This window comes from Molothrus aeneus, chromosome 1 (assembly GCF_037042795.1).
Source record: "Molothrus aeneus isolate 106 chromosome 1, BPBGC_Maene_1.0, whole genome shotgun sequence".
Classification (NCBI taxonomy): Eukaryota; Metazoa; Chordata; class Aves; order Passeriformes; family Icteridae; genus Molothrus; species Molothrus aeneus.
The window spans coordinates 119667579-119682397 of record NC_089646.1 but is presented as its reverse complement, the minus strand read 5'-3'; the positions used below and the strand labels follow the sequence as shown (position 1 = coordinate 119682397).

The window sequence follows — 14819 nt, the reverse complement described above, 5'->3', positions numbered from 1 at the left end:
GTGGGCCTCTTGACTCAACTCACACCCTGTCTCCTGGAACACTGATCACAGTGAAACCTTCCTGATGGATTCGTTTTTGTCCTGAAGAAAGCAGAACTCAGAGCAGCCTTGAGTGATTCTGTTGGCCATGTGCTTGTAGTGAGTAGATATGACTTGTGTAACATCACCTTTTTGAAATCTGTGCTGGCACTGAATTTCAGCTTTTAACACCGGCCAGTCCAGAGCCACAGTAAGAGGTCCTACTCTAAAATCAGCTAGAAGAAGGAAGAATGAACACAAATTGATGAAGTCCTTTGGAGGTGTAGGTCAGGAAAGGTCCATGTTGGAATTAGTGTGAGTGAACCTGTATGAACAGTGGTCCTTCAGAGATGGGCATTGAGCTCTTTGCCACTTCAGGTTCTTGGGATGTCTCTCATCTGAAGAAGAAACCACACCAAGAGTTAAAGACTCAGGTGGTATGATGGACCCCATTAAACCTTCTCAGACAGGTTCTAGTCTGAGCCTCCTTTGTTACTGCTGCTAATGACTCCAGCCTCAGCCAGCATAGTGGGCTTAAGCCAGATGTTGTGACCAGGAGGAAGCCCTTGTATATCTTGTTTCTTCTCTTCAGTCTCTCGTTCTGTATGCTTACTTTGGGGATGAAAAAAAACACACTTGATTGCATTACAGGGTTTATGTTTAAGGAGCATTTTGGAGTCCAGAAGCTGTAATTCCCCATTTCAGTGGGTTCTATTTTTCAGTTTGTGTGAGGAGGATGGCAAAAGAAAAACAGAATCTCTGATCAGAAGTTCGAGAGACACACAGGAGAAAAAAAAAATTAAGATCAAGTAGAGGATCTTAAAGGACAGTTAGAGAAACGTTTGCTGGTGGCAGAAACAGAGCATTCTGCCTGAAAAGGGTGAAATCTGACAACTGTACCCTGGAGTATGACCAGAATGTCATACTGTCATGTGGTGGAGTGCTCAAGGGACAATTGTGTGAGTGCTCATGTTTGGTGCATCCAGCTGCACCAGCCAGCAAGTAAAGGACCTGAAAAGCTCAGTGTGAGGGCTGGGGCTGTGGGCAGGGATACTGGGCAGGCAGAAGGGCTGTGCCCAGAGCAAGGCCACCCATGAATCAGTGTTTGTGAACCTAGAGAGGGAGGGCATGATTTGCTTTCATCAGTGAACATAGAGCTCTACCGGTTAAAGAAGAGGTGGAAACTTAGCTGTGTTTATGTCTTACATAGGTACCACGAGTGGGTGCAGTTGAGGTTAACACCTTGTTCATGGCAATCTGTGTGACTGAACGTGTCAGTGTCCTCTGTATGCATCCTGTGTCTGTGTGTCTGTGGCATTTGTGCTCAGCTTTGCTGCTGGGTGAACCTGCAAACCATGGCTGCTGTCATTAGACAAATGCTGCCATGGTTCTTATACACGAGGGAGGGTGGGCAGGAAAACCCAGAGTCAGCCAGTGTGATTATCAGGAGCACAAGAGGTCACTGTGTCCATGGATGCTCACATAACTCCCTGCTCCAATGGGATGAATGCTCTGTTACTTCTCCAACCCCAAGGAGCTGGAATCCTTCCGTGGATCTTTAAAAAATTCTGGCTTTAAGAACAGCAGCAGTTTGCATGCAGGGGACATGCCAAGTGACAGTATGAATGCCATCCAATTGGTGTTTCCTCCACCTCCCCTGAAATTAGGCACTAAAGGCAGAAATACTCAATCATGAAAGGGTGGCTCTGTGCAAAGAAAGGAGCTGAGAGAGCATTCAGACCCTTCTTCCACCAGACAGCCAGAGCTAAAGCTCATTCACACAGCAGCAGGAACTTTGCTTGGAATGCGTCAGTTCCTACTGAATATGCTCTAAACTATTCAACCACCATTCACTGAGACTTCATTTAAGAATGAAGAAGGTAGCAAAGACTGGGGAAACTGAGACACTCACCCAGTCCCATACAACTGCTGGGGAGGTAAAGCTGCTCCAACTTCTGTGATGTGCCCAGGAATTTCTCCCTAGGAGATATTCCTGCAAAGACAGAGGAGGAAACATAGGAAAACTCTCCAATTGCTTGAAAAATGTCTCTCCTATCCAAGTTTCAGGCTATACTTCACTTTATCACTTCATTCTACAACTACTCAGGATGCTAGAAGGTCCCACAGTGATCCTGACTGGAGTAATTTATTCAGCTCCCTGCAAACTGTTGGCAAAGTGTCCTTAAAACACAAGAACAACAGATATTCCTGCCTTTGCTTGTGTGTTTACTCAGTGGCACACTCCAACAAAGGGAAGAAGATTGCATCTCTATGACAGGATTGGTTTGATCCAAATTTTAGACTGGCTTCCCCACCTCTTTCTTGTGCATATATTTTTCAGTTAATTCTCTGTTCTCTGTGTACTTGGAATGAGTTGAGAGCAATTAATTACTTTTGTGAAGTCAAAGAGCAAATGGTATCACCATTAAAATGTTGCTGTATCTAAAGATACAGCTAGTACAGGAAAAGTTGAATCACCTTAATTTTGTTTTCCCCTTTTTTTAATAGTCTACCAGCAGATTCAGTTGCTCTTCTGCTACCTATCCTCTTCTATAACCATAGCAATAAACTGTTTCTGCTCTGACCTCATCTAAATTGCAATTCAGGTTATTTCCATGACAGCATCTAGTGCCATTGCTGGGATTCCCATGTCCATGCTGCAGCTGAGTATCAGTGTAGGTGCTGGGCACAGGTAGGCCACATGTGGGAAGATGAGCATCAGGGAGTGCTATGGCACCATAGTCTTTGGGGGATTACAGGGATGCTCACAGGTGTAACTTGTGTGTTTGGGAATGTGTAGGAGGCAGGCTGCTTTAAACCTGGAGTGAGGGAGATGTAGAGTGGATGTAAGAGTGATGAAGAACTCACTGTGTCCAAACTGAGGTGACTGAATGCTATGCAAGCAGCCTGCAGGGATGTCCCTTGGTGCTTGTTTTAATTATGCATCCCCACATCAGTGCAAAGAAGGAATACACTCTAAAATCCTGCAGCAGGGAAAGGAGGCTAATAGACTTCTCTGATTACTTTGTAGTAAGACATAAAATCAGGGAAGGGAGGCCCTCTAGGCTGGGGCTGTCCACAGTACTGACTGGACTGTTGGGGGTGCATCTGCAAGGCTGCCCTTCTGCTTCCCCCACATCTCTCCCCGAGGTCATGACTTTTTTAATGCACTAAATGCCTTTAACCTCTTAGAGGATGCTAAAGCATCTAAAGATTATTCTGCAATATAGTGGCAATGGCGCTTCAAGGCTTTTCCTCCTCTGGACTCTGTGTCATCAGGCTTCTAGAAAAAGGAAACCTTTTGTTTCTGGTTGTGTCTACAATTTAATTAATGATGTCACTTTTAAAATTTCATGTTGTACTTATTTGACTTCATTTCTCCTGAATCTCTAATGTGAGCATGTCTCCCCTAGTCCCTCTCCCTTTTCCTTTGCTGTGATACCTGGACACAGCATTGTCAAAAGATTTCAGATTCACTGGAAACACTTAAATTCTAAATATAACTCAAACTTTTCTGTGCAATCAGAGCTCAAAGACTTATTCCTGTAGATCAGGTTAATGCTGGTACTACTTTTATGCTACTCATGCATCAATAAAGTTGTGTTAAAATGCCTGGCTGAAACTGTTTCCTAAAGCACTATAGCATCAATTCTGTTTTACAAATAACAGAGGTTTGGCACAAAGCAGAGAAAATTAGAAAAAAAAATTAAAACTGAAAAGACAACTGAAAAATCAGGCCATTTAAGCTAAGGGACTATCTCAAGCAAGTTTTACAAAGCTACATTCCTACTTTCTCCATAAGATTTGTGCATATTAGCTTCCCTGGTGTACTTAATACTTCTGTCTTGCAGAGGTTGGGATGGAGAAGGAGGTTGTAGGTAGGAGAATTAGCCCAATACGTTTAATGCAGACTACAGAAATTGTTCAACTCTGGGGACAGAGATGTGTTGGACTGGCTGTGGAAGGGATCTTGGCAGCTGAGGGAGACTGGATCAGCTCTGTCTCTCTCCAGTGGGGTTGTGTGCTCATGTTTGCTGTCTAAGTGTTTATGTTCTGAGTGCAAAAATAAAGGGAGATTGTAAATGAAAAACTGTAGTAAGTAGGAATTGCAGTGCCTGAAGGAAGGAGGGCTGAACACCCTCGTTGCCCCGGGCAGCCAGTGATTCTTTCTCAAACTCTCTATTTCAGAGCACTTCATTCAGGCCAGATAAGAAATCAGGATTGAAAGGATGGCTTCACCTCTGGTCAAGTGCAGGCAGTGACTGTGTCTGGAGCTGAGATTTCTCTGTCTGGGGCTGCTTCAAGTGCTTCCTAACCCATCCCTTGCTTGGGATGAAGACAATATTTTACATGGGATCACATGGAGCTACACTAATTAAGTTTTATAGCACACCAAATATAACCACTGAAATGGCATTTAAAATTCCAGGAGCTAAGCCTGGCTATGTTCCCCACTCCAGCTGTGTCTCTGTGCAGCTTGGCTCGTGCTCTGCTGTGTCCCAGGAAGCCCTGTGCTGCCTCTCTCTGAGAGAGCCCCCTGGGTGCAAGTCCCCAAGCTCTCCACAGTGCAGCAGAGCCCATCCTGTCCCTTCCCTCCATGCCTGCATGTGCAGTGTCATCCAGGCTGCAATGAGCTACTCAAGAGGGAGCTCTGCAGTAACATGCGCTGCATGGGGTTTTGTCCTGGGCTGAAGATTTCTCCATTTCTCTGCACCAGCAGGGATGACACTCTGCAAAGTGAACACCTGGGCTCCTAGGATCCTCCAGCCCCTTCCAAGCCCCCTTTTCATTGCAATTTTGCCATGTATCCACCTGGAAGGAAGGCAGGAGAAAACCCTATAAAAACCTGTGGTGAAACCATAGACAGGGGATCACCCAGCACCTCTGCAGGAGGCAAGGGCCAGGTGTCTTCCTCTGGTCCCATCCTGGGCAGGTGAGCATAGGCCTGGTCATGGAGCCATGGAAACCCCAGCAGGAGCCCAGAGTTCTGCTAAGCACCTAACAGGAAGCCCCAGGCTGGAGTCAAAGGACCTCAGCCCGTGAAGCCTGCAGTGACTGCGCTGCTCCTGTCTGTCCAGGTCACCGGAGTTTCAGTGGCGTTTTCTGCCTTTCCATATCCAAACCACACCCCTGCAGCCCCCAGGACAGTGTGTTTGAGCCCTGTGTCCTGCCCCGCGGCACCCTGTCCCCCGGCAGCAGGTGGTGGCCTGTGGGGAGCAGCGCTCCGCACCGCGGCCTCCTGCCCTGAGGAGTGGCAGAGCCCAGGGGGCTGCGGCCGGGCCCGCGGGCCGGGGCCTGGGGAGGCGGAGGGCAGAGCCGGCGGCAGGGAAGGTGGGTCCGGGCGGCCGGACCACCCACACACCCCCCTCCCCTACCCCGACGTGGGGAGGGGCGGCCGGGCCGCTCCGTGAGTGGCCGTGGCTCCGCCCCGGGGTAGCCGTGCCGGCTGGGGCAGCACCCCCGCCCGCCCCCGGGACTGTGTGACCCCCTGCCCACCCTCCCCGCCCCGCCGATATAGCCGCGGGGGGCCAGCCGGGCCCGCCCGCCCCGACGGCGAAGGGCAGCTCCCGCACCTCCGTCCCGCCCCGCAGAGCGACCCCGCGCCGGCAGCACCCAGGTGTCTGCCCCCCTTGCTTCCCGGCCCGGCTCTTCCCGACATGGCTCTGTCCCTGGCCGGCGAGTCGGTCCCCGGAGACGGCGGAGACTCATTCGGGATAAGCCCCGCCGGCCTCACCTCCTACTACCCCTCTTTTCTCCCATCCGCCCATTACTTCGAGACGGCCCCCGATTTCTTCCAGCCCCTGAAACCCATGGGCGAGCTGGTTTCCTCCCCTCCGCCTCTGCCTCCATTCACCCTCAGCAGGGTCCCCGCTTTTCTGAGCCAGCCGCCCCCTCTGCCCCCCGACCCTTTCCCCAGCCTTCCTTTGCCCGTCTACACCAGGCTGCCGGCCCCCTTCCCTCCCAGCGAGGGCTCGGCCCTCGGGACGGGGGCGCCGGGGTCGCTCTCGCCGCCGTACCCGAGCCCCCCGCGCAGGGCTGCCCGCAGCCCGGGGGCAGACGGGGCGGCGGGGCAGAGCTACAGGTACCACTTCACCGAGGAGGAGCTCAACGCGGTGCTCTACGGGGCACTCCGGAGCAGCCAGCCCACCGGGAATCTCCACGCCATCTCGGGGCTCCGGGTGTCCCCCACCAGCTCGGGTAAGGGGGTGTTTGACGGCGGCGAGAGGGGCACAGGGTGGCTCTGGGCGGCAGGTCGCTCCTTGCAGCCGGGTGTGCGGGAGGGTTCGGGAACAGTCCCAGAAGGGGTGCAGGCAGCCAGGCTCAAGGAGCATCGCCGGGGGCACGTCGGACTTATTTTCCCTTATTTTCTTGCGTTACGAGCCCACACCTGGAAAAAGCTGGGGGGTGATTCGGGCTGCGGCCTTTGTCGGGGAGGTAGGACCCGCTCCTGCAGGGCCGGTGCCGTGCTGAAGAAGGGGTTCTTCTTCTGCAGGCGCTGCGGACTCGGCCGCCCCGCTGCTGGACCGGGACTCGCTGCAGCTCCCCGAAGGTAGGTAGGTGTCCCGGAGCGCCCGCGCCCGCCCGCCCGCCCGGGCCGCGCTCAGCCCCCTGTCCCCCGCAGGGCTCTCGGTGCTGCGGGTGGCCTACGGGGACGTGTCTCAGCTCGGAGTCTTCTGTACGGACCCCATCCCGAAAGGAGTCCGCTTCGGCCCTTTCCAAGGCAAAGTGGTCAACACGAGCGAGATCAAGACTTACGACGACAACTCGCTGATGTGGGAGGTAGCGGAGGCACCGTCGGGCTCACCCCGCACCCCCAGCGCGGGGCCGGGGCGAGGTTTTTGGCGTCCCCTCTACCGTAGCCTGCATGAGGGGCTCGGCCCAGTGTGGGTGGTGGGACTGGTGAGAACGGGACGTGTTCGGAACGTCAAACCTGATCCTTTTTTCTCTGCTCGCCAGATCTTTGAATACGGTGGCCTGAGCCACTTTATCGACGGGAAGGGCGCCGCTGGCAACTGGATGTCCCTGGTGAACTGCGCCAGGTTCCCCGAGGAGCAGAATTTGACGGCTATCCAGTGCCAGGGACAAATCTTCTACGAGACCTGCAAGGAAATCTTCCCGAACCAGGAGCTGCTGGTGTGGTACGGCGATTGCTACGTGCAATTTCTGGGCATCCCCATCAGCTTGAAGGGCATGGCGGAGGGGAAGAAACCCCCGCAGCATCCCGAAGGTGAGCCTGCCAGCAACCCCTTGAGCAACGCTGCCCCTTATTCCCACGGACGCGTGCCTGGCCTGGATTAGATTCACACGAGGGGAGGTAAAGAAACACAAGCAGCAGCGTTGTCCAGCCGTTTTACTTCCCAGACCCCAGCGATGAGGCGGTGGTGGGTGACCGGTCCTGCCGCGAGGGCGGTGGCAGTCTGTCCCTCGGGTCTGTCCGGCCGCCCTCCCAGGGAGCCGATCCCCGACTGCCCCTTCCTGCGGCATCCAGCGCCCCGAAGCAGCGGCTTCCCCTCGGCACCGGGAATCGGGGGCTTGCATCGAGGGCTGCCGGCAGCGCGGAGCAAGAGGCTCCTCTTTCTTCTGCCGTCAGTCCGCTCCCAGTCCGCGGTTCCTCGGGGAGTTTGAAGTGTTGTTTAGTCTGACGATTGTAAAACATCTGGTGGTCCTGGGCAGAGCTTGCCTCGGCCCCGCAGCGCCCCTGTTCAGGGTCCCGTTGTGGGAGGAGATGGGCTTTTCGGGGTTTTTCCACTTTTGGTCCTATTTTCATCTCAGGATTGCACACCTGACTTTCGTGTAATTAACGCTCTCAGTAAATGAGGCAGGCTGAAGTCGTTCCGATCCCGTAATGCCAGTATTGCTTGCAAAAGAAATGCCAAATGCACTTACTGCATTTGACAGTGAGGGGAGAGTACTTCTACTTGTAAAGAACAGAAAGTATGATCTTACAAGCAAAACTTATGTATGGAGAAAACAGATTTGTGCGGGTGCGGGAAAAGTTGGAGCAGGGAAGGGATGGGTCAGCCTGCTGCAGCAGAAAGTGAGAGAAGCAAATTTGCATGAAAATTTGGCATAGTAAATTATGTACCTGTTGTCTTGAAGTGTCTTAATTCAGACAGATGCTGAATTGTTCATTTCCTCTTAAAGCTTAAGCTAAAGCCATTTTTACTAAAGAAAGAAAAGAATGTATAAACGCCTGAAAAATTTCTGGTGTTTTTCCTAAATTCAGTGGTAAAAAATGAATTGAAATTTTTTAAAAAGTCAAATAAATATGTTATTTTGTTCAATAGTTATTTGAAAACGATAGAAAAGGTGTGCATTTTTTTTTTCCTTTGGAATGGTGGGTAAAATTTGCGGACAATTCTTAATAAGAAATGTCTCACAATGGTTGCATACGGGGAGAAGTTTTTTATGTGGGACTCTGAGTTGTTCCTTCACATGTTTTCTTGCTATTATGGATATACAAGGATGAAATTCTGGTTTTGGTGAAGTTAGTAGCTAAACAGAATAATTTTGGCAGACTGCGGGCTCTTGTTTGTTCCCCGCCTTTTAAAAGGCAAGGGGAGCCCTGCGAACGCTCAGGAGACGCGGCACATATTTTAATGATATTGGCAGCATCAATTTACAGTCGTTGCCCTCAGACTTAAAATTCCCAGCTCTGACAAGGATGCAGATTTGATCTGAATCCCTTTTGCCGTGGTGTAACGGAGAGGTGGCACTTTCCCTTCTGCTGTACAGAAGCCGGAGAGAGCTTCAAGTGTGAGCGCTGCGGCAAAGTGTTTGCCTACAAGTACTACCGGGACAAACACCTCAAGTACACCCGCTGCGTGGACCAGGGGGACCGCAAATTTCCTTGTCACCTTTGTGACCGATCCTTTGAAAAAAGAGACAGGCTGAGGATCCATATTCTCCATGTTCACGAAAAGCACAGACCTCACAAGGTGAGCCTGCTCCCGGGTCTCTCTGCAGTCACTGGCTCTTCTTAGGATACTTAATAATAAGTCTTTTTTTTTTTTTTTTTTGGTCCAGATAAGATGCTGATAACGTTGTTCCTCCTCCAGTTTCCCTGGCAGTTTCCTGGTGGGACTGCTCAGGAAGAGCTTGTCGTGTGCAGCAAAGCTTGGTTAAAGAAATTTAATGGGTTTAGGTTGGGAAAATAAACCCCATAGTTCCAGTTTAAAAAGAAACAAAATTTGTCCTTGGCTTTTTGGATGATTGCGTGTGAGTGTTGCTCCTTTTCTTACACAGTGTGGGGTTAACTTGTGTTTTAAGGTGCTTGGCTTGTCCAGGATCAGAGGAGAGATGTCTCATGTCTGTTTCCCACACCCCACCCTTCGGTCTGAGAACCGACCACAGCTTTATCTATGTCTGTTGGACCAAACAGGGCTTAAAAGTTTTATATTCAGTGTGAAACAGATTTTCAATTGATGAAAGCAGAACTTTAAAATGCGTTAGTCATCTCCACCCAACACCTTGCTTCTAGCACCAGTTTTCTCTAGCAGCACTGGGAATGGAAAATCTGACTTTTTCTAAAAGCTTGGGAAGGGCAGGTTCTAGTGCTTGAAACTGCACAGTTTAATCAGTCCTCAAAATTTTCCAAATACCTATTTTATAGATCATCCTTCAATGTCTATTTTTTTGAGAAAAAAATATTTTGTAACTAAAATGACACTATTACAATGTCAGAATATTGGAATGGAATTTGTAACAGATAAAAATATTCCATTAAATATGAGATATTAAATACCATGTAATTCCTTTTCCTTTCCCTTGCCTTGGTAAATTTAAGATTATTTTATTCTTTAGATGGTTTATCTTTTAGGGAAAAAATTAAAACTGGGACTTGATTTATATATATCTATACGTGAATTTACAGAAATTTTCAGATTTTTATTACTGAAAATCAAGATTATCTGTTCTGTAAAATAACAATTTTTATTGAAACAATTTTAGCACAAATGATTTGAAATTTTGCATCGTTTTAATATATATATGTGCACATGCAGGTAAATTTGTTCTTAAAACCAGACTAAACTTCTGGGTATTTCAATTTATTGCAGCTTAAAATTGCTATTGTGTTTACACATGAATACATAAATACATGTGCATGTCTAGGTTATATGTAAGAAATGTGAACTTCATCCACATAATTAATTTTTCCTTTTAACTATGCTGTTGCATGCTTCCTTTTGACTTTATTCCTTTTTTTCCCCCCAGTGCTCAGTGTGTGGGAAGAGCTTTTCTCAATCCTCCAGCCTGAACAAACACATGAGGGTTCACTCTGGGGAACGCCCCTACAAATGTGTCTACTGCAACAAGGTAAGGCAAAGCCCTGACCATCCCTCCCTCTGCTGTGCTTTGTTTCTTCTCTGTTTTCTTTCAAGAAAATGCTTTTTATTGAACTGGTAACCAGATGAGTGGGTGTATATTCTGGGCAGTTGTGAGGTAAGGTGACAGGACTGGATGAGATGAAGAAACAGGGTCTGGTCTCCATCTGACATGGAATTTGTGGTTCATACCAGCACTGTGATCTGCTACAGAAATAAGGTCTAAGCAAGCTTGAGAGCATTTCAAATACCTCCAAAGCATGCAGCTATATCCACTTCTTCATCAGATAGGTAATTTGTGAATTTGTACATGCTTACCTTGAAATGACAAGGTTGTTAATGGGCAGATGGGCATGGAGGTTTCCCTTAAAAAAGAACACAAGGAGAACCATACAGCCCTGATCAAAACTGCACTCTGCTGTTGCTGCCCATCACAGCGGGGCTGATTCAGGTGAGCTCTCCCTGTGAAAGTGCTAGTGGCTCTCATGTGCTGGCAGCAAACAGCATGTGGATGCACAGGCTGCTGGAGGATGAATATTGGTAGGGCTCCCAGTGCTGTGGAGTGTCCATGCAAGGCAGAAGCCCCATCAGCAGTGGTAACCTGCTCCTGATTTTGTAGAGAGAGTTTTGGGTATGACTGGCTGGACCAACACAAAGCTGAAGTGTCCTGCTGAAGTGCCCTTAGAGGAAACTCCTTTTGGCTATTATATTTTTTTGTCTCCCCATGATCATCCTGAACATACTTCTTCTCAGAGATTATGATGAAATCTCATCCTTAATCTTCTGATCACAAGAGGAGGTGGCAGAGTTTTGTGGGTTGCTCTATAAAGAGATCTCTAGGGACACTTGACCAGTCCCCAGCCAGTTCTGGTTGGACTGTTGTGGATTGGATCAGATTAAACTGTTTGTCCTCAGGCTGCAGCTATCCTAGGACATAGCCATAATTTCTGAGGCTGGAAAACCAGAGTCTGTTTTAATGAATCCTCATTGACTCCTCCTATGCAATTATGATTCTTTTCCTCTTCCACCTCTAACAGTGGCTTTGCTTTTCCAGCTCCTGTGCTGGAAATCAGTGGTCACTTATTTCAGGAACATTGTGAGATTAAAGGAACAGTGCTGAGTCAGCATCACCATTCTCTCCCCAAAACATATTTTTGCCCTTGATATACACCTCTAAGGACTTATGTTTAGGAGTCTGTGATCTTGTGCTCTAAGGTGAAAGGGTAGCTAAGATTGCTGTTTGCCGTGAAAACTTTAAAGAGAGTATTTCTTTTGTGTGGTCTGCAAATAGTGAAGGCCCTGAAATTGTCTCTCTTTGGATAAGAAAAAATGGGGAAAACATGGGCAACTTTACAACATTCCTGGTCAAATTTTAATGAGAGAGTTTTATCCCCAAATGGAGAAGTCTTTATAACTTTGCTACTCAGAAGTGGTAGTGGTGGGGGAGCAGGCTGGAAACTCTGCCTGCAGAAAGAGAAGAGTATGATGGAGAATGAACCTATAAATGATGTATGGTGTACTGCATAGATGAATTTTAGCAGTTGAATCCCAAGAAAGTCAAAGGTTTAACTTTAAAAACAAAAACTGTAAGGAAAGCCTGCATTATATTTCCCACACATAAATGAGCTGCAAAGCTAATTAGGGTAGTATTGACTTCTTCCCTCTGACATACAGAAGATATTTACTGGTGTCTTTGGCCAGAAATCTTTCTCTGAGTTTCATCTATCTCCATGGACTCAACCACATCTGTATAGCAACAGCTGTTTCCTTCTGATTCCTCCTTGCTAGGAGTTTTCATTATTTTTCCCACTTACCTGAGGAGTGGAAATGTGAGCTATTTCAGGACTTAATTTTCAGGGTGACGTGCTTCTGATGGGGTCTGGGTTAGCTGAAGGTGGGGATTACACATCAGTTAAAGCAAATTACTTGCAACTCCATTTCCTTTCCTGCCCTGCCCTTGATGATCCCTGCCCCTCCAGGCGTTCACAGCGTCCAGCATCCTGCGCACTCACATCCGCCAGCACTCGGGGGAGAAGCCCTTCAAGTGCAAGCACTGCGGCAAAGCCTTCGCCTCGCACGCCGCCCACGACAGCCACGTGCGGCGCACGCACAGCAAGGACAAGGGCTGCACCTGCTCCGTGTGCGGCCAGCACTTCCCCCAGCAGGAGGATTACAGCTTCCACGTGAAGATTCATGCTGCTCATTAGTCAGGAACCCCAGGGACGTGTCCTGGACCAGCTCATTGTGTGTATCAGTCTGTGTGTATCTGTTCGTGCGTGTGCACAGCACAGGAGGGGACACCTGCACTGGCTCTTGGGGTGGGTCTGGTCTCTGGACCCAGGGCACATGACTGAGCAAAGGGAACAGGGTGCGCCCCCTGATGCCACTCTCTTTCTCCTCCCATACTGTAATCTCTAAAGGCAGGAAGGAATTCTACCTCCCAAAACCCCTTTGTGCACAAATATCACTGTGAGGAGTGTTTTGCATCTCCAATGCCTGTGGACTGCCTGGTACAATCTGTATCAAGGCTTGTGTAAGGGATGTTTTTATCAGGTGCATATCTAAAAGCTGATTTAACCTGTTCATGTTGTTTGGACAGATGACCCCAGTTATATGGCCTACTTACCCTTAACTTTTCTTTTAGTAATGTTCTATTTAAATGTGAACTTCCTCAGAGATACTGGCTGCTGGACCAATGAAGAGCTATTTTAAATCATTTAGCTGCTGGGAGACTGAGAGCTCCAGGACTGTGAGAGCAGCTCCTACAGAGGGTGGTGGATGCAGGTTAACCCAGAGGGAGAGAAGTGGGGCGTTCTAAGTTTTGTCTTGTCAAGAGTTTGGAGGACCAAACATGGTGATATTCCTAAACACCAGTGAGCCGTTGGGTGGATAATGAGCAGTCAAGTGGCCTCCCAGAGGTGTTTCCTTGTAGATTCAGAGCAGGCCAGAGGCAAGCACTATCCCAGCAGTGGGCTCTTCTTTCTGGATTTCCCTGAACCTGCCTGGTCCTGGCCAGGTGAATCTTTGCAGTGAATCCTGATGTGAAGGGTGGACTTGTCTGCTTCCTCCTGGCTTTATGTTGGATTACTGTAAAGTGATACCAGGACTCCTCAGTGCTTAAAACTCTGCACATAAAATTCCTTCCCCAGTCTGCAGGAAAGGCTTTGCTTCCACAGGAGGACTGGAACGTGTCATCCTCCATGTCTCACTGACCACACAAGCAAGGCAGGAGTGTGGTCAGTGAGACATTTTCAATACTTTCAAAAGTGGCATTCCATATCAATGTGAAATCTTAGATAGGAGGCTTAACAAAAAGCCTGTGCTGAAGGACTGCTGAGGATAGGGAGTGATGTAATTGGTATAGAAGTTTGAATTATCACTGAGTGACCACCACGCCTGGCAGGAGGCTGTGCAGAAGGCTGTGCATACGAGAGAGCTCACTGTTCCAGTGGGACTGTGTCCTGCATCCAGGAGGAATAATGGAAATCCTTTTTGGAGCTAGTTGATAAACACAGGTAGTTCGATACTACTGGGATGATAAAGTTCTCCTCAAAGTATCCTAGGTCAGCTAGGGTTAACAAGAATTTTGTACATAAAGTAAAGTTTTTATTTTGTACCAAATTTAGTGGTCTCTTTAAATACAGCATAAAAATAGAAAATATTTTACTTGTACATTTAATTGTACTGTGCAGATACTGTATTCTTAAATATATTGATTTGCACTAATTTTATAAGGGTTTTTTGTATATTAAGTTGCTCTGTTCTCATTGTTTTCATGGTAAAAATATTTTTTAGATATTTATTGAATCACTTACTGGTAAACAAAATATTGAGGCCCAGCACTAGGAAGTATGTGAAATAAGCAAATCCATTTGTATTGTATGTTTATACATGTAGGTTTTAGAGTATGCTTTGATAATTGGTTTTTGCTTGTTTTAATACCAAATATTACTCTAATACAGCAGGCTAAATAATAATGAGGGCTGAATTCTGGGTCCCTAAATAATTAAAATTCACTCCTGAGCAGAAAATTATGACACTACTTATGTGTACAAACAATGCTGTGAAACAGGTAGGGGACCTGCACCTTTCTTCCAGCTGCCTGCTATCTAGGAGGATAGATACAAACATACAAAATCCTGGCCAACAGAAACAAGAATTATGTGTGTGAAGCCTGTTAGTTCAGTCCCTTGAAAAAAAAATCAGGATTTGGTGAAATAAGCTGCCTATTAATGAAGGAAATGCTATGACTAGGAATGGCTTTGAAGTACTGTGAAATGCCTGGTTAGCTTCCCATGCAGGTTACCTCCTTTTTTGCTCTGGATGAGGGTTGTATGTTTAAATGGTGCCTTTGTAGTACTCTTGTGTGCATTTTCATCTTCTTGAAGAAACTCTAAATGTCTTGTTCTTAATTATTTGCACCTTGCTATAGTATTTGATGTGTTGCCTGTAAAGGAGTATGTGAAGGGTTTTATT

At 47.8% G+C, this 14819-nt stretch overlaps 1 protein-coding gene across 1 annotated transcript; it reads left to right on the top strand.

Annotated features, from left to right (window-relative positions):
* Positions 1-5675: 5675 nt before the first annotated feature.
* Positions 5676-12550, top strand: PRDM14 (PR/SET domain 14). Its single transcript, XM_066547855.1, has 7 exons — positions 5676-5913; positions 6004-6473; positions 6577-6798; positions 6976-7246; positions 8755-8957; positions 10234-10335; positions 12323-12550. Exons 1-7 carry the CDS (start codon positions 5676-5678, stop codon positions 12548-12550), a joined length of 1734 nt encoding a protein of 577 aa, XP_066403952.1.
* Positions 12551-14819: the final 2269 nt, after the last annotated feature.

Bases quoted from the DNA above. Each gene is read 5' to 3' on its own strand.
- PRDM14 (XM_066547855.1), top strand. From the start codon at position 5,676: ATGGCTCTGTCCCTGGCCGGCGAGTCGGTCCCCGGAGACGGCGGAGAC. The intron at 7,247-8,754 runs GTGAGCCTGCCA...TCTGCTGTACAG, and splicing joins ACCCCCGCAGCATCCCGAAG to AAGCCGGAGAGAGCTTCAAG. The intron at 8,958-10,233 runs GTGAGCCTGCTC...TTTTCCCCCCAG, and splicing joins AAAAGCACAGACCTCACAAG to TGCTCAGTGTGTGGGAAGAG.